The sequence below is a fragment of the Fundulus heteroclitus genome, unplaced genomic scaffold (assembly GCF_011125445.2).
Source record: "Fundulus heteroclitus isolate FHET01 unplaced genomic scaffold, MU-UCD_Fhet_4.1 scaffold_162, whole genome shotgun sequence".
Taxonomy (NCBI): domain Eukaryota; kingdom Metazoa; phylum Chordata; class Actinopteri; order Cyprinodontiformes; family Fundulidae; genus Fundulus; species Fundulus heteroclitus.
This window is the reverse complement of record NW_023396574.1, coordinates 212,344-229,109: the sequence shown is the minus strand read 5'-3', so window position 1 is coordinate 229,109 and position 16,766 is coordinate 212,344. Positions and strand designations below refer to the sequence as shown.

Here is a 16,766-nt window from a genome sequence, read left to right as displayed (position 1 = left end):
AGACTTTGTAATCCAATTTGGACGCAATTCCATGTATAACTGACAGCAGGTCTGTTCTGCGACATTGTTCTGCCAATTATTTTTATTCTGAACTTTGAAAAGCTTTGCGGAGACGGACAGTAATGTTAATATCCTATGATAATGTATTTTACCTGCAAAATGCTATTACTACTTACAGAAAAAAAATCTTTAAATGTTCAGCGTAACCTAATGTTTGTGCTGTCACCTTTTATTCACCCCCCGTCCCCCTTGCTATATTATTACATATTTAAATGGTAATTAATTTTAAAATACTTTGTCATTGCAGGTTTTTCTGAAAAACAACCCGGTCCCAGAGATTTTTTAAATGCTCTAATTAGCATTTAATAATAATTTTTTTTTTGTCACATGGACAGCTAGCAGCAACGGCAGCTTGGAGAGTTCCACAACACACATTCCACACAGTTCCTCTATTATCTTTCATATTTATAACAAATGCATCTTGGCTTAGAGGAACATCACAATATGGAAATGAAAGATCAACACTAGTTATCATTTTAGGATTTAAAGATCCTTGCACTTATTCATTGTAGATCGAAAATTACCATTTAAAAATAATATGAGCAACCAATATCTTCACATTTCAAAAGTTCACTTATAAAAAAGCAATGCACACAAGCGATAAAATTTCATATATAATTGTATTTTCAAATTTACTATACAGGGTATGCCATGTTACAACATTGTATTTTACTGCCTTTATTTTAAGACCTCACTCAGTGAGTAAAGGAAGTGTAGAAATCCATTAACAGGAAGGCAGGGACCAGACAATGGTGGAGTTATGGACAGAGCAAGCCCCAGGGGGTGATCAGTAAAGTGACGTAGTTATCCATCAGGAAGCCTCAGGCATGTTTTCGCTGTCAAGCAGAAAAAATGTTAAAATTTGGACAGAAAATATTTAACTGCCTGTAGTTTAACGTTTTAAGGTGTATATAAGTAACCATGTGTTAGTTACCTTCATTCAAAGCTGAGTGGTGTCTGAGTAGTGTCTGTCCATTTACACATGGGCTGTGGGCATCAACATACAAAGGTTGTTTTTTTTTTTAGAATGCTTTGAGAAAAATGTTTCAAATGTATTTCAAGGACTTTGTAAAAAGTAAGAGTGGGGCAGATAAGCTCACATATAAGGCACTTTGCATTTTATGACTGAAGCATGAAACTATCTACAGCATGTCTGTACACCATAACGTTTCCTACTAGATGTGGAACCACTTCTGACTTGGCTTGAAGCTTTTTAGAAGCTGTGCACATTTCAGGTAGTAATTTTTTCACTTTTTTGCAGGCATCTAGCCAATTAACCAAGCAGAATTGTTGCAGAACCCACTATCTATTATAACATTGCTTTAATATGTGAAAACACTTGTAAAAGACATGGCATTTCAGTTAATTTGGGAATGCATCCATAGAACGGATCGACACACAAGCGCACGCACCATCCTCCCGATGCACTAACACTCGCATCCCCGCCAGCTGTCGACAGTTACACGGGAAACAAATCCTGGTGAGAACCCTGCTAGTGGCTAGTTTGTTGCCCAAATAAGAGACTTTAGGGTATAAAACAAGCACTTATATTTATAAGTGACTTAATAAAAAAAACAAGCCAGCGATCGTTTATAAAAAGCAAACTTCATAACACTGTTAATAATGCCAATGGACTTACATTGGGCTACCATAAAGCTTTTTGTTTTACTACGAGAACAAGAACAGCCGTGAGATTGCCACCGGGTCAGGGACATGGAAAGTTGCAAGGTTTTCTGGCCAGAAACACTAAGGTTTTTGCAATTGGGATAGCGCAAGACGTTACAGCAAGCCGTTCAGTGAATTATTCTAAAAAATTACTTTTAATTATTTTAATAGTTCAGATGGATTACAAAATAAAACCCTATTATGACATGTTAAAAATTTCAAGACCTTTGAAAGACAGAGTTAAGATATTTTAATATCAATCAAGGCCTTAGATTTATATTGAACAATTCAATGCCTTTTAAGAGTTTCTATGGATCTGCAGGAACCCTGTGAGACCGATGCACAGAGTGAACCCTCTTGTCATCCAGCATCTTTGGAGGTGAGAGACGAGTAAAACAAATACACGCAAGAACACAGAAATATATTGAGGCCAGAAAAATTGTTACGTTAATTTTAACTTATGCAATAAATCGATTTATCGGTTTTTATTCCAGGCCTAAGCATAACATTGAAATAATTTGGAATGTATTTTTTTTTTTTCAAAACATGTTTGCTATAATCATGAAGCACCTAATAGTGTGGAGTGTCACTCACTCATTGCAAAATGAAGAGCACGCAGGTATATGTCCCGACCAAAGGATAAGGAGTCAGAGTTAGGATTCACTTCATGTTGCAGCAGAGCAAGATTCTCTGCAGAGAGGGGGGATGGAGTATCAGGAACAACAACCCCATGGTCAGTGTCTTCAGATACCTCCTCCTGATGTTCAATGTGCTGAAGCTGCACAAGCCAACAAATTAATGATAAAGTTCTTGAGGAAAAAACTGTCATGCCAATCAATTATTTCATGCCTACCTCTGCATAGTTTGGCTCAGGCACAGGTGCTTGAAGCATTCCAATGTTCCACATCTGTTGAGGTGTAAGGTTTGCCTCTGTGCTGATCGGATGATTGTTCCAACTGTCTATGAAATGTTGTAGATCTGACCGCAGACGAGGTATGAACACATATTGCACACAGAAAAGGTGGATCTCATTAGACAGGTCAATGAAGCCCTCTTCCTCTAAGCTGTGTAGTGCATTGTAGTAGTTTGACGTTACACAACTCCAAACATCTCTCCATAAGCGTTCCACTCTGAAAAGAGGCCAACAGCCAATGGTTAGAAAAAGAGACAATGGTGTTGTATTTTCATAAACAAATGGAATTCATGGTTTTTAAGTGATGCATCTACTTTTAAGCCGGTGTGTTTTTCTGTTAGTTCACACCAGGTCTACCTTGATTAGCAAATTAATCGTGATTATGTTGACTATCAGTAGTTAGCAATTATTTTAATAATTGACTGCTTGTTTATTGTTTTAAAGCCTTGTTTTTTCCACCAAAAGATTGCCTCAGTACATTCTGCTGCCTTTCTGTCTGGTCAGCTTTATTGAATTGTATGCTGACATTTATATAAAAGCACACACGTATGAGAATAAGCATTTTTCATCCGATTCAATGAGTAAGTGTCTAAACTTTTGAGTGGTGCTGTGAATATGCTTCAATTTACATCTGATCTCATTAATCAACTACTCACCAGAATAACTGATGACTAGTCGATTATCAAAATAATCACAAGTGGCAGCCCTAGTTCATAACCGGGAAATTTCAATCAGGAGTGGAGAGTATAGGAGAGAGCAAAGGTGCCAGGTGTGTACACTGTCCAATACAAGCTAGGACTGCCAACTATAACCAGCATGCCATGGAGCATGTTGGAAAGCAGCCATCTTGACAGAGGATAAACCAACATCCGGTCAGACTGATATAATTGACCAACAAAACACAAACATAATATAATTAATGCTTCTTGTCAGTCTTATTAAAATAATAGTTTACCTTCAGCTCTGTCAAAGCGGCTACTATAAAAAATGGTCTTTTGTTGCACAAAAGCAGAGTAATGCTTACTCCACCAGTATGAGTAGGATTATCAAAAAAGCCGATGTTGACAAGTTCATTTTGTTACCTCTGGTTATGGACACTTTTGCCTGCTATAAAGCTTCCACGGCCTGTTCCTCGGACAGTAAACATACACCTGGCAATGTCGACATTTTCCACCCCTTGATCAGCTCTCACTCTGCAAGAAAAGCAAATGCTTTTCCCCCCATATATGACATAACTTCATAATCAGCAGCACCTAATTATTTTATTTCTCCTGCAATTAAATATATACCTGGAGGGCCATCCATTTCTCTGAACACTCTCCATGAAGAATCCAAAAGCAGTTGATGCTTTGTTGTTAGCTGCTGTGTCCAGATACAAAATCTATGAAAGAGGTAGATGCGTACCATGTATGTTGTGAACTTATTAATGAGGGTAAATAGCTTGTGAATGAATAGAAAACATTTACCTTCCTGGAAAATCCATCTACTCCTCCAAAGATGACAATGTTATACCTTTAAAAAAATGGATTTAAAAAAATATATTCATTGTTTATTACAGGCTTATATAGAACTCCCACATCATACAACACAGTGCATTGATCAACAAGCAACATCATATAAATGTAAAATAAGTTCTGCCAGACAAGACATTAATTTACCTTATTAATTTATGATTTGTATCAATGTGGACGAGAGACAGGGGAGCAGGAACAGAGTACTGTCGTCGAGCAATGCAATGAAGCTGAATCATCCTGGAAATGATACCTGCACCATCTACACGTTGCAAAGACAGCCTCACTCTTTTCCATTGAAGACGAAGGCCCATTGCTCGGAGATTTCCTTTGACCATTCTGTAGCCCGCATGCGGCATCCTTCCCTTAATGGCTCTGACTTTCTGGTCTAATTCTTCATCAGAAATTAAAGAATAGCATGCCCTCACTGAAATGTTGTGGTCCTTCATTCTTCTGTAAAGAGTTGACCTTGAAATGCCATGCATTTCTGCTAAACGAACTAGGGGTAAAGAGGTATCCAGCAATGTCTGTAGTGTGTCACGACTCATTTGAAGTTCTGGCCGTCCTACATTCCCACTCCAACAAACGGTGGCTAGATCACTAAATAGAGGAGGAACTGTATTCTGTGACAGATGTGAACTGAGCACTGAAATCAACTCTTGCAGACCATCCACCAACTCTGCAGGAATATCCAAGTATTGTGTGCCAGCTTGAATAAACTGCAACTCTTGGGTGGAGACAAATAGGAGGTACTCAAAATCAATAGGTACTCTATTGATGACAGAAATCAATCTATCTTTTAACCTCAGTAGCAGCTGTTGTGCCATTGGATGCCTGCAAATTAAAATTAGCAGAAAAAGAGAAGAACTATTTTAACACAGCTTTTTAAAATTCATTCTATCAAAAGAATCCTGATAGAATGAAAATCAGTTAACTTACATGACGTGTGTGTCAGCCAAGGTAATCGTGAAAACAAAATGAAGACTATGCTCTAGAGGAAAGAAGAGAACACAGAATAAGGCAAGACTTGTGATTGGTTGACAGGACAATACTATATTATATTAGAAATCTAAATAAACGAAATACAAACAGCAGGGTTAGTTGTTGTCAGAAGGACTTTCAACTAAAGGAGCATTTTCCTGAAGCTACAGATCTATCTCTGTGAGCCTTGCAGCGGCCAAGTACAGGGGTAGTGAACTGGTGATCAAATGAGAGTTCCAATTATTTGTAATTTTGGTTTATAGTCATTCTTGCACCTAGCACCCTAAATCCAATTGATGTACGCAGTTGTGGTCGTGATTATTTTCAGGAATTGAATAATCTGTTCCATATTTAGTATTTAGCTGTCTATTGCTGAAAATGACAACAAATACACAATCATACACCATGTTAAACAGTCTGTTATTTCTTTCTTTATGTGTGTGCATTAATTCTATCAATCTATCTATCTATCCATCCATAAATACGTATCCATAAACTGATATCAGTTTATCTAATGAGTACACACTGCACACACTAGCTCAAAAAGAGTAGATCGACTTGTTTAAGCTTCCACGGTTGCCGTAGTTCCCCTGTAGTGAGAGCGCAGCTGTTGTGGGTCAGTAGTGAGAGCATGCAGCTTGACGTAACAACAGCATAGCAGCCTATGTCCCGCTCTCAAATTAAAAGCATCTACTAAACAGACAGCGCTGTGGGCATTTGTCTGTTCTTTGAGCACCAACGACGTTACTTAGTAGAACATAACACAGCATTAGCACATAGCAAGCTGCTGCTGCTGCTGTGTGTGTGGGGGCATCGGCGAACGTTATCAACTAGCCGTTCGCCCACTTTGCTTGCCTGTCTGAAGATATCTAACCTCACACCATCACAAACATTCGTCAACGTGAACTAAGTTAGTAAGCGTACAATTTATTGCAAATATCAACAGAATAGGCTAATAACATGACACCAATTATTTTCAACCTGTTTTATCTACTTACCGAGAACTTCACCGCTGCTCCCTGGCTTGCTGGTAAAACGCTGTCTGGGGAGTGCCGAACATGACTTCTTTGTCAGAAAGACGTCGTTGGTGTAGACACTTGTCAATCAAACATGTCTGACCAATAGAGAAGCACCCGCCCACCACGGTACGTTTGTTCCAAAATGATTCAATCGAAAAAATTTGAACTTCAAAACTTTTTGAGCTTCAAAACAAAAAGTGATTCAAACGAAAAAATCTGAACTTCAAAACTTTTTTCACTTCAAAAAAAAAATGATTCAATCAAAAAAAATTGAACTTTAAAACTTTTTTCTCTTCAAAAAAAAAGTTATTTAATCAAAAAAATTTGAACTTCAAATTTTTTTTTTCAAAAAAAAAAAAAAAAACAACGAAAAAAAACATTCTCTTCAATACTTTTTCATTGACGGGTAATTTTTTTTTTTGCATTTAATTTTTTTTTTTAATAGAAAATATTTTTTTTGATTGAAACAACTTTTTTGGAATTGAATGATTAAGACACAAATGTCCTACCCATGTATACCCCAAACGCAAAAAAAGATTACTTCAATCAAAGAAAACATTTTCAATTAAAAAAAAGTGTTCAAATGCAATTTCTGGAGTCTCAAATATTTTATTTGCATTCAAAACTATTTTCTATGATTGAAAATGTTTATCTTTTCATTGAAGTGACTTTTTTTTATTGATTCCCTTGTTTGTTTGTTTGAAGCAACTTATTTTTTGTTTGAATGATAAAGACACAAATGTCCTACCCATTATATGGTCCAATCAAAAAACAATGCTACTTCAATTAAAAACATTGCTTCAAACAAAAAAAAAATGACTTCTATCAAAGAAAACATTTTCAATCAAAGAAAATCAGTGTTCAAATGTATTTTTTTGAGTCTCAAATATATTTTTGGATTCAAATACTTTTTTTCTTTGATTGAAAAGTTTTTTTTTAATTGAAGTGAATTTTTTTTTAATTGAAAATATATTTTTTGATTGAAGCAACCTTTTTTATGATTGAATAATAAAGACACAAATCTACCTTCATACAGGTGCAGTATTTTGGTCCACTGCTCATAAGCAAAGTACTGTAATTTGTCATAGACAGTTTTGGCTTTCTTTAATTCTTTTAAATCATTATTATAAAGTAAAGCCTTATTTAAAAAAAAAATAATTTTTAGCCTATTTTGATAAAAAAAATTTTTTGTCACAAGTAAGCATTGAAAGCACCAGGTGCTGTCTCACTCAGGAAAACAAAAGCCTGGGGCTTCTGATTTTTTTCTTGTTGGCATGTCGCTTGATTTAAAAAACAAATTAAAAAAATGCTTGGACGTGTTTGGACGGCAGCCGCGGCTCACATTGTCACCCCAAGGCAGATAGTTTTTCTTACTTCACTCCAAAAGCCTGACTAAGCTGAGCAAAGTACTGGGTTGCAGGAGGGACCGAAGCCCCGTGAAAGGAAAGCATGGGTTATGTTAATTAGTTGGTTAAAAACTATATGCAAAAGCAAATATGATTTGAGAAGCCTGGGACATTGGAGCGGCATTGGAAAGGGGTTATTGTGAATTTTTTTTTCAATATAATGAATAAGTTTGAGGACAAGTGTAGACTTGACTTTATCTGAATTTTGAAGTAAATGTATGGTGGCCCTGAGGTGCAAAGCGCTACAACTTTAAGGAAAGCACCCCAACATTAATGAAAGCGCTACAACAATAAGGAAAGCACTACAACATTTAGGAAAGCGCTACAACAATAAGGAAAGCACTCCAATATTAACAAAAATATTACAACATTAACGAAAGCACTCCAACAATAACGAAAGCGCTGCAACATTTAGGAAAGCGCTACAACATTAACAAACCGGAAGAGGTACGTCCCAGTGGGAGACCTAAGAAATCGCTGATTGGACTACAGCTCGTTTTTACTTTTGAACTGAAAGTTATTCTGGCTTTACTGTGTTTTTTAAAACCATGAATGTTCTCGGTGATCCAAACCTTAAGATGCAGTCTAAAACGCCACTTAGTCTGTTTATAAGTTTCGCTTTTATTAATTATGCCTTTTTTTTACTACGTGCGCTGTGTTTCTGTACCTCAACGCTCTGGTCTGCTCCTCTCCCCTCCCTCCCCTCGGACCCAGGGGCTTTTATCAGCGGCAGCCTTATCACTACGTTTAATGTCTCTCCACTCCTACCAAAATGTCCTAATTAAAATCAATAGGAGAGTCCGTAGCTGTGTTTCATGCTATTTTCTTTTTAACGACACAGAACCAGTGGCACTTCGGTGGGCGTGCTGCCTTGGCTTGAATTCAGGTGCGCAAAATTACGTTACATATAATTTAGGTGTGCACTTTTAAGGGTCATTTCAACAAGCTTGTAACATCAGGAGCTTCAGTTCAGACCCAATATTCATTCTCTTCCCTCTAAAGGAGCCCTATACAGTCTTTATTTATGCTTTTCCCCCACTGTTATCCCTCGCGCGCTGCGCACCAGGGTGAAATAGAGCAGCTGCGGATCATGCGTAAAGACGCAGCGTGAACGACGCAGCCCTGTATGCTTTAAGGGTTACAGCTTAGGGGAAAATGTTGGACCTTTTAGGCTTGATCAAACTCCGCCTCATTCACAGATGTGACCAACATGGATAGATTAATGATAAGCTGTAGTTTCATTATCAACTACGATAACATACAATCTGCTTCTGGGGGGGTGGGCGTCTTTACGCATGATCCGCAGCTGCTCTATTTTACCCTGGTGCGCTGCGCGCCGAGGGGAGGGAGGGGAGAGGAGCAGACCAGAGCGTTGAGGTACAGAAACACAGCGCACGTAGTTAAAAAAAAAAGCATAATTAATAAAAGCGAAACTTATAAACAGACTAAGTGGCGTTTTAGACTGCATCTTACGGTTTGGATCACCGAGAACATTCATGGTTTTAAGAAACACAGTAAAGTCAGAATAACTTTCGGTTCAAAAGTAAAAACGAGCTGTAGTCCAATCAGCGATTTCTTAGGTCTCCCACTGGGACGTACCTCTTCCGGTTTGTTAATGTTGCAGCGCTTTCCTAAATGTTGCAGCGCTTTCCTAAATGTTGTAGCGCTTTCGTTATTGTTGGAGTGCTTTCGTTAATGTTGAAGTGCTTTTGTTAATTTTGAAGTGATTTTGTCAATGTTGTAATATTTTTGTTAATGTTGGAGTGCTTTCCTTAAAGTTGGAGTGCTTTTCTTATTGTTGTAGCGCTTTCATTAATGTTGGAGTGCTTTCCTTAAAGTTGTAGCGCTTTGCACCTCAGGGCCACCGTATAAATGTGATGAGGGAGATGGACAAAACTTTATAATGATAATTTCTGGATTTTATCACAGTAATGACAACCGATGATAAAAAAGGAAATACGAATTTAGCATAACGATACATTCATACTGACGGCTGAGGTGAGCTATATACAAATATTTACCTATATGTTAGGTAAATATTTGTATATAGTGACCTGAGTGTGGCCGCAGGTGTGTGGCATCTACGTGCAGTACATAATGTCTATCGTTTCAGTACAGTAGACATCATTGAAGGTGTCAGGATTTGTTCTGATGAACCCGAACACCACCACACACAGAGCTGCGTCTTAAGGAGTTTATTGAAGGCTTTGAGTAATGGAGATGGAGACCAGAGACTGTACCAGACAGGAGCAGACGAGTGATGGAGGAGCTGGCTGACGGTAGAGACACGGTGAAGCTGGAGCAGGCAGTTGGCTGAGCAAGGCGTCAGATGTAGGGCTCTCAGGCTAGAAGGCGTGAGACTCAGGCAGGCAACAAGGAGTGAATGCAGATGACCCAGCGACGAGGAGCAGACTGGAGAGGGCTTATATAGGAGAGCTGGCAGGTGTATTGAGTCCGGACTTGATTATTGCAGCAGGTGAAACTGATCCAGCATGGAGTGAAGCAGGGCAGAGTGGATGGTGGAAGGATCTAGAACTGTCCATGGTGCAGAAGGGAGACCTGCACCCTGACAGTACCCCCCCCTCAAGGCCGAATTCCAGGCGGCCTAAACAAAACACTAGTTCAAAACAAGAACACCCATCCCGGGTGGGCGGAGGGAGGACAGGGGGGGTCAGACTCCAACAAAAGATGCCGGGAGAACAGAAACCTTCTTGAAGCGCGCTGGAACTCAGAAGACTTGGCAGGGCTGGAACTCAGAAGACTTGGCAGGGCTGGAACTCAGAAGACTTGGCAGGGCTGGAACTCAGAAGACTTGGCAGCGCTGGAACTCAGAAGACTTGGCAGCGCTGGAACTCAGAAGACTTGGCAGCGCTGGAACTCAGAAGACTTGGCAGCGCTGGAACTCAGAAGACTTGGCAGCGCTGGAACTCAGAAGACTTGGCAGCGCTGGAACTCAGAAGACTTGGCAGCGCTGGAACTCAGAAGACTTGGCAGCGCTGGAACTCGGAAGACTTGGCAGCGCTGGAACTCGGAAGACTTGGCAGCGCTGGAACTCGGAACTTGAGAGCGTGGAACTGGTGAGCGGCGGCTTGGGAGTGACGGAGGACGTCCTGGGCGCGGCAGGCGGCGGAGCAGCAGAATCCTCGGCAGGCTCTGTGGAGGACGACCTGGGCGTGGCAGGCGGCGGAGCAGCAGAGTCCTCGGCAGGCTCCGTGGAGGACGGCCTGGGCGCAGCAGGCGGCGGAGCAGGGTCAGCCGGCGGCAGGGCAGTAGAGTCTTAGGCGGCGGGCGTCGCGGTGGGCGACCCCGGCGAGGCTGACGGCGGAGCAGCAGGGTTACCGGTGGCGGTCGTCGCGGAGGGCGACCCCGTCGTGGCTGGAGCAGCCGGCAGCGGGGCAGCAGGATCTCAGGGGGCCGGCAGTGGAGTCTCGCCTTGGTTCTCCTGGCGTCGAGCTCCACTGAAGGAGCCTTTACTGGAGGCGGCTCCCCCCGGACCGCCTCTCTGGACTGGAGAGCCGGCACTGGAGGCGGGTCCCCCTGGACCGCCTCGCAGGACACTGGAGGTTTGACCGGAGGCGGGTCCCCCTGGACCGCCTCGCAGGACACTGGAGGTTTGACCGGAGGCGGGTCCCCCTGGACCGCCTCGCAGGACACTGGAGGTTTGACCGGAGGCGGGTCCCCCTGGACCGCCTCGCAGGACACTGGAGGTTTGACCGGAGGCGGGTCCCCCTGGACCGCCTCGCAGGACACTGGAGGTTTGACCGGAGGCGGGTCCCCCTGGACCGCCTCGCAGGACACTGGAGGTTTGACCGGAGGCGGGTCCCCCTGGACCGCCTCGCTGGACTCGGGAACGTAGACTGGAGGCGGGTCCCCCTGGACCGCCTCGCAGGACACTGGAGGTTTGACTGGAGGCGGGTCCCCCTGGACCGCCTCGCTGGACTGGAGAGCCGGCACTGGAGGCGGGTCCCCCTGGACCGCCTCGCTGGACTGCAGGGCTTTGGCTGGAGGCGGGTCCCCCTGGACCCCCTCGCTGGACTGCAGGGCCTTGGCTGGAGGCGGGTCCCCCTGGACCCCCTCGCTGGACTGCAGGGCTTTGGCTGGAGGCGGGTCCCCTTGGACCCCCTCGCTGGACTGCAGGGCTTTGGCTGGAGGCGGGTCCCCCTGGACCGCCTCGCAGGACACTGGAGGTTTGACCGGAGGCGGGTCCCCCTGGACCGCCTCGCTGGACTCGGGAACGTAGACTGGAGGCGGGTCCCCCTGGACCGCCTCGCAGGACACTGGAGGTTTGACCGGAGGCGGGTCCCCCTGGACCGCCTCGCAGGACACTGGAGGTTTGACCGGAGGCGGGTCCCCCTGGACCGCCTCGCTGGACTCGGGAACGTAGACTGGAGGCGGGTCCCCCTGGACCGCCTCGCAGGACACTGGAGGTTTGACCGGAGGCGGGTCCCCCTGGACCGCCTCGCTGGACTGGAGAGCCGGCACTGGAGGCGGGTCCCCCTGGACCGCCTCGCTGGACTGCAGGGCTTTGGCTGGAGGCGGGTCCCCCTGGACCCCCTCGCTGGACTGCAGGGCCTTGGCTGGAGGCGGGTCCCCCTGGACCCCCTCGCTGGACTGCAGGGCTTTGGCTGGAGGCGGGTCCCCTTGGACCCCCTCGCTGGACTGCAGGGCTTTGGCTGGAGGCGGGTCCCCCTGGACCCCCTCGCTGGACTGCAGGGCTTTGGCTGGAGGCGGGTCCCCCTGGACCCCCTCGCTGGACTGCAGGGCTTCGGCTGGAGGTGGCTCAGCAGGACCTTCAGAGGCTGGCGGCGGCTCAGCAGGAACCGTTGTTGTGACTGGCTGAGCAGAGACCATAGAGACGGCCGGCAGTGCTGGAACATGCACACCCACGCAGGCTTGGGCCGTGGCGTGTGCCGCAGGAACCCCCGGGACAACTGGCTGTGCAGGTTGAGGGTCCTCGGCGGCCGGCGGAACGTGCGCACCCACGCAGGCTTTGGCCGTGGCGTGCGTAGTGGGAACCTCAGCAATGGCCGGCAGAGCGGAGATTTCGGCAGCTAGTGGCGCAGGACCCTTTAAGACGGCCGGTGGAGCAGGTTGAGGGCTTTCGTTGGCCGGCGGCGCAGGACCCTTTAAGACGGCCGGCGGCGCAGGACCCTTTAAGACGGCCGGCGGGGCTTTTCTCTCGTCGGCCGGCGGGGCTTTTCTCTCGTCGGCCGGCGGGGCTTTTCTCTCGTCGGCCGGCGGGGCTTTTCTCTCGTCGGCCGGCTGCGCTGAGCTTTCTTCAGCCGGCTGCGCTGAGCTTTCTTCAGCCGGCTGCGCTGAGCTTTCTTCAGCCGGCTGCGCTGAGCTTTCTTCAGCCGGCTGCGCTGGGAGCTTGGAGACGGCCGGCAGAGAGGACTTGCGCACACCCACGCAGGCTTGGACCGTGGCGTGTGCAGTAGGAACCTCTGCGATGGCTGGCAAGGCGGTGTGCACCCCGGCCTCGTACACTGTGCGGGTCTTGTCAGGGGCAGACCAACATGGGAGAAGGTCGTCCCTGTCCCCATAGAAAAAATCCCACAGCTGATCTTCATGAAGGCGGGGTGCTCTAGCCAGACTCTCCTGAGCGGCAGCACCTGCGCCCAGCCCACTCACCGGGGAAAGGGAGGTGACGTCGGCTGCAGTTGGTGCGGCTTCAGCGGGAATGTCAGGCTTGGCCTCGGGAGATTTTCTGTGCCGCCGAGTCCGGCGTCTGCGCTGGGAGGAGCCGGGCGGCGATGAAGAGACTGCTGCTGACGGTGAGGCATCGGGAGTTGCAGCAGAGACAGCAGCAGCAAAAGTTGCAGGAGCGGCGGGAGCTGCAGCAAAGACGAGAGCTGAAGCTGAATCTGTAGCGGGGGCTGCGGATGAAGCAGCGGCAGCAAAGGCAGCAGGCGAGGTGGACAGACTGGTTGGCGGAGGTCTGGGTGGTGGTGATTTGCAGAGGAGCTGGGCAAGCGCTGCTTTGATGTTCCAGTCTAGCTCCTCAAACAGCCCAGACACTCCGAGGAGCGTCAGAAGTCCCATCTGGTTCTCCAAGCAGCCCCGCACACGTTTAACCTCCTCTATCCGTTTCTTGGGAGGGCTGAGCAGTGGAAAGGCCCTCAAACTTTCCTGGAGCTGAATCCAAAAACGCTCCACCGCGTCTCGTAAGGCGAGCTCACCATGAGAGCTCTGTGTGGGCGTCGGGTTCAACTTTGGCTGGGTCATGCTGTCAGGATTTGTTCTGATGAACCCGAACACCACCACACACAGAGCTGCGTCTTAAGGAGTTTATTGAAGGCTTTGAGTAATGGAGATGGAGACCAGAGACTGTACCAGACAGGAGCAGACGAGTGATGGAGGAGCTGGCTGACGGTAGAGACACGGTGAAGCTGGAGCAGGCAGTTGGCTGAGCAAGGCGTCAGATGTAGGGCTCTCAGGCTAGAAGGCGTGAGACTCAGGCAGGCAACAAGGAGTGAATGCAGATGACCCAGCGACGAGGAGCAGACTGGAGAGGGCTTATATAGGAGAGCTGGCAGGTGTATTGAGTCCGGACTTGATTATTGCAGCAGGTGAAACTGATCCAGCATGGAGTGAAGCAGGGCAGAGTGGATGGTGGAAGGATCTAGAACTGTCCATGGTGCAGAAGGGAGACCTGCACCCTGACAGAAGGGAATTCATCATTTTGTGATATGAAAAATTATTACTGTGGGGAATTATTTTAGAAAGTATTTACCACAAAATAACATTGCCCATCCTTAATACCCATTTCAAAAATTACAATTTCTTAATGCAGTCATCTGTCACTGTCATAATTTTGCCAAATCACATACCTCCTTATGACTGGCATCCGCTGCAATGTCAACTGTCCTTTGTCCTAGCCCAGCTTGTAGGAGGGTCATCTCCTCTGATGGTTTTGGAGTTCTCTCACAGGCGGTTTTAAGCAGGAAAAATGACACAGCAGTTATTTTGGGGGCAAACCTTTTCTTAGATAGTAGAGCCCTGAAACTCTGCTTCTCTTTAAATAACCCAGGGAAAGACCTAGAAAAACAAATATAGTGGAAAACACACACACCCTAAGATTAATTCAAACTGAAGATTTTTTTTATTCTCAGAAGTCAAAGGAGATAAATAATTACAACTTCAACATTTCTGTTCGCATAGGAGGAGCTGAAGCGCGCGGAGAGCGATTTTCTCCTCTCGAAGCGGCAGTTTGTCCCGCGGGTGGTAGATAAACCATGCGCAGAAGTAGTTTAACAGACATGTGAATATGTTTATTTTGCCGCGGCAATTATGACATAAATGTGACACGATAAGGAAGGCAGAAAATGCAACAGAACCTAGAACTGGACAGCTCAATACAAGCATGATGCAAGCATGGTTAGGGAGTTCGTCTTGCAATTGGCGGGTTGCCGGTTCGATCCCCCGCACTGACTGTCTCTGTCGTTGTGTCCTTGGGCAAGACACTTCACCCGCATTGCCTACTGGCGGTGGTCAGAGGGCCCGGTGGCACCGGTGCATGGCAGCCTCGCCTCTGTCAGCCTGCCCCAGGGCAGCTGTAGCTACTAACATAGCTCACCACCGTCAGGGTGTGAATGTGTGCGTGAATGGGTGAATGACTGAACTGTAGTGTAAAGCGCTTTGGAGGTCATCAAGACTATTGATTGTTAACAGGCAGTTAACAACGCAGTAGTACAAAGAGCACTATGCGTATCAGATCCTTACACTCTTGCCAATACTTTAAGACCAGATTCAACATATTACACAGTTGTCGACATCATCAATGCGTTCTTTTCTGTGCCAGTGGGCAAATCAGCAAAAACAAACTTCAACTATGCAAAACAGTGTGGGAAATATTTAGGTCATAACCTGAGTGCACAAGGCAGAACCGTCCTAGAGGAAAGGAAGACAGCTATAACAAAATCTGTAACGAAAGCGCAAATTATGTCCTTTTTTTTAAGCCTCACAAACTACTGTAGAAAGAAGAACCCAAATTACTCGGAAAAAGCAGGGCCTCTACAAAAACTAATGTATGAACAAGAATTGAAAATGTAAATTTTCTGGACGGCAGAAGCAAAAAAAAAAAAAAAAAAGCCTTTTGTGATCTAAAACAGGCCTTAGTTTCCAGCACTGCTCTAGCGTTGCCGGATTACAATAAACAGTTTATTCAAATGGTAGACTGCAAAGGCCATTACATGACCTCTGTTTTAGTACAGCAGCACGGTGCAAAAATTAAGCCAATTGCTTACTTTTCATCTAAACTAGATAGTGTGGCCTGCGCCTTATCGCGGTTGGCAGCAAACATGACTGTCAACAAATAGCTGAACAGTTGACAAAATCCAGACCAGATCTAAAAGATCGACCCTTAACCGAGGGACAAACTGTTTTCATAGATGGCTCATCAAGAAAAGACAACTATGTTAAAACACAGACAGGTTATGCTGTTGTTACAGCAACAAAAGTCTTAAAAGCAGAAAAACTGCAATGAAATACTCTGCAAAAGCTGCAGAACTGGTAGCCCTCACAGAGGCTGCAAATTAATGAAAGGAAACCAAGCCACTATTTACACAGAAAAGTCAGTATGCATTTTCAACAGTTCACACTGTGAACTGAGGCAAGTTTCCATCTCCAAGCTACCCATTTCAAATAATTCACATGGACTCCATTGAATTAAATCAGAGTGAAGGGAAAAAGTATTGTCTAGTGATAATAGATCATAAAAGCAGTAACAGTAGCTAAAGCTTTGTGCAAAGACATTATGGTATGGTATGGTATATATATATATATATATATATTTATATATATAAATAAAAGGAAAAAATCTACAGTGACAATGGCACTCATTTTGTAAACCAAGTGATTAAAAAGATAGGACAATGCTTTAACATAGACTTAAAGAATCATTGTTCATATCACCCTCAAAGCTATGAGACCTATGAGACATTGTTTGGCAGGCAGCACAGGCTGCCATATTTTAAGAATGAATGGGAACTGAAAGAAGAAACTGATTTAGCAGATTATATGAGAAAAATGTTGGAAATGCTTCTTCAATATCAAAATAGAGTGATTGATGAAAAAGGCAAATTCTACAATGGAAATTTTTAATCTGCTGCGACAAGACACGGTGCAAACATAAAATAAGGATTCATAGATCATTGGGTGATTATAATTTAACGAACACAGATCCTAAATTTGTAAGAACGCAGAAAAATCA

General features: G+C 44.9%; 1 protein-coding gene across 1 annotated transcript; it reads right to left on the bottom strand.

Annotated features, from left to right (window-relative positions):
* Nucleotides 1-663: 663 nt before the first annotated feature.
* On the bottom strand, nt 664-6,191 carry zgc:174680 (uncharacterized protein LOC100136843 homolog). Its single transcript, XM_036129393.1, has 10 exons — nt 6,129-6,191; nt 5,089-5,140; nt 4,297-4,983; nt 4,105-4,150; nt 3,928-4,019; nt 3,721-3,831; nt 2,579-2,855; nt 2,320-2,503; nt 995-1,047; nt 664-896 (listed from the first exon to the last, which is right to left on the bottom strand). Coding segments are annotated over exons 2-9 (1,410 nt in total). The 5' UTR covers nt 5,091-5,140; nt 6,129-6,191; the 3' UTR covers nt 664-896; nt 995-1,036.
* Between the last annotated feature and the right edge of the window lie 10,575 nt (nt 6,192-16,766).

What these genes read in the sequence shown, in the direction of transcription:
- zgc:174680 (XM_036129393.1), bottom strand. An exon ending in TAGATGGATTTTCCAGGAAG is followed by an intron (nt 4,020 to 4,104) that starts GTAAATGTTTTC and finishes CCTCTTTCATAG; the next exon opens with ATTTTGTATCTGGACACAGC. An exon ending in AGAAATGGATGGCCCTCCAG is followed by an intron (nt 3,832 to 3,927) that starts GTATATATTTAA and finishes CTTTTCTTGCAG; the next exon opens with AGTGAGAGCTGATCAAGGGG.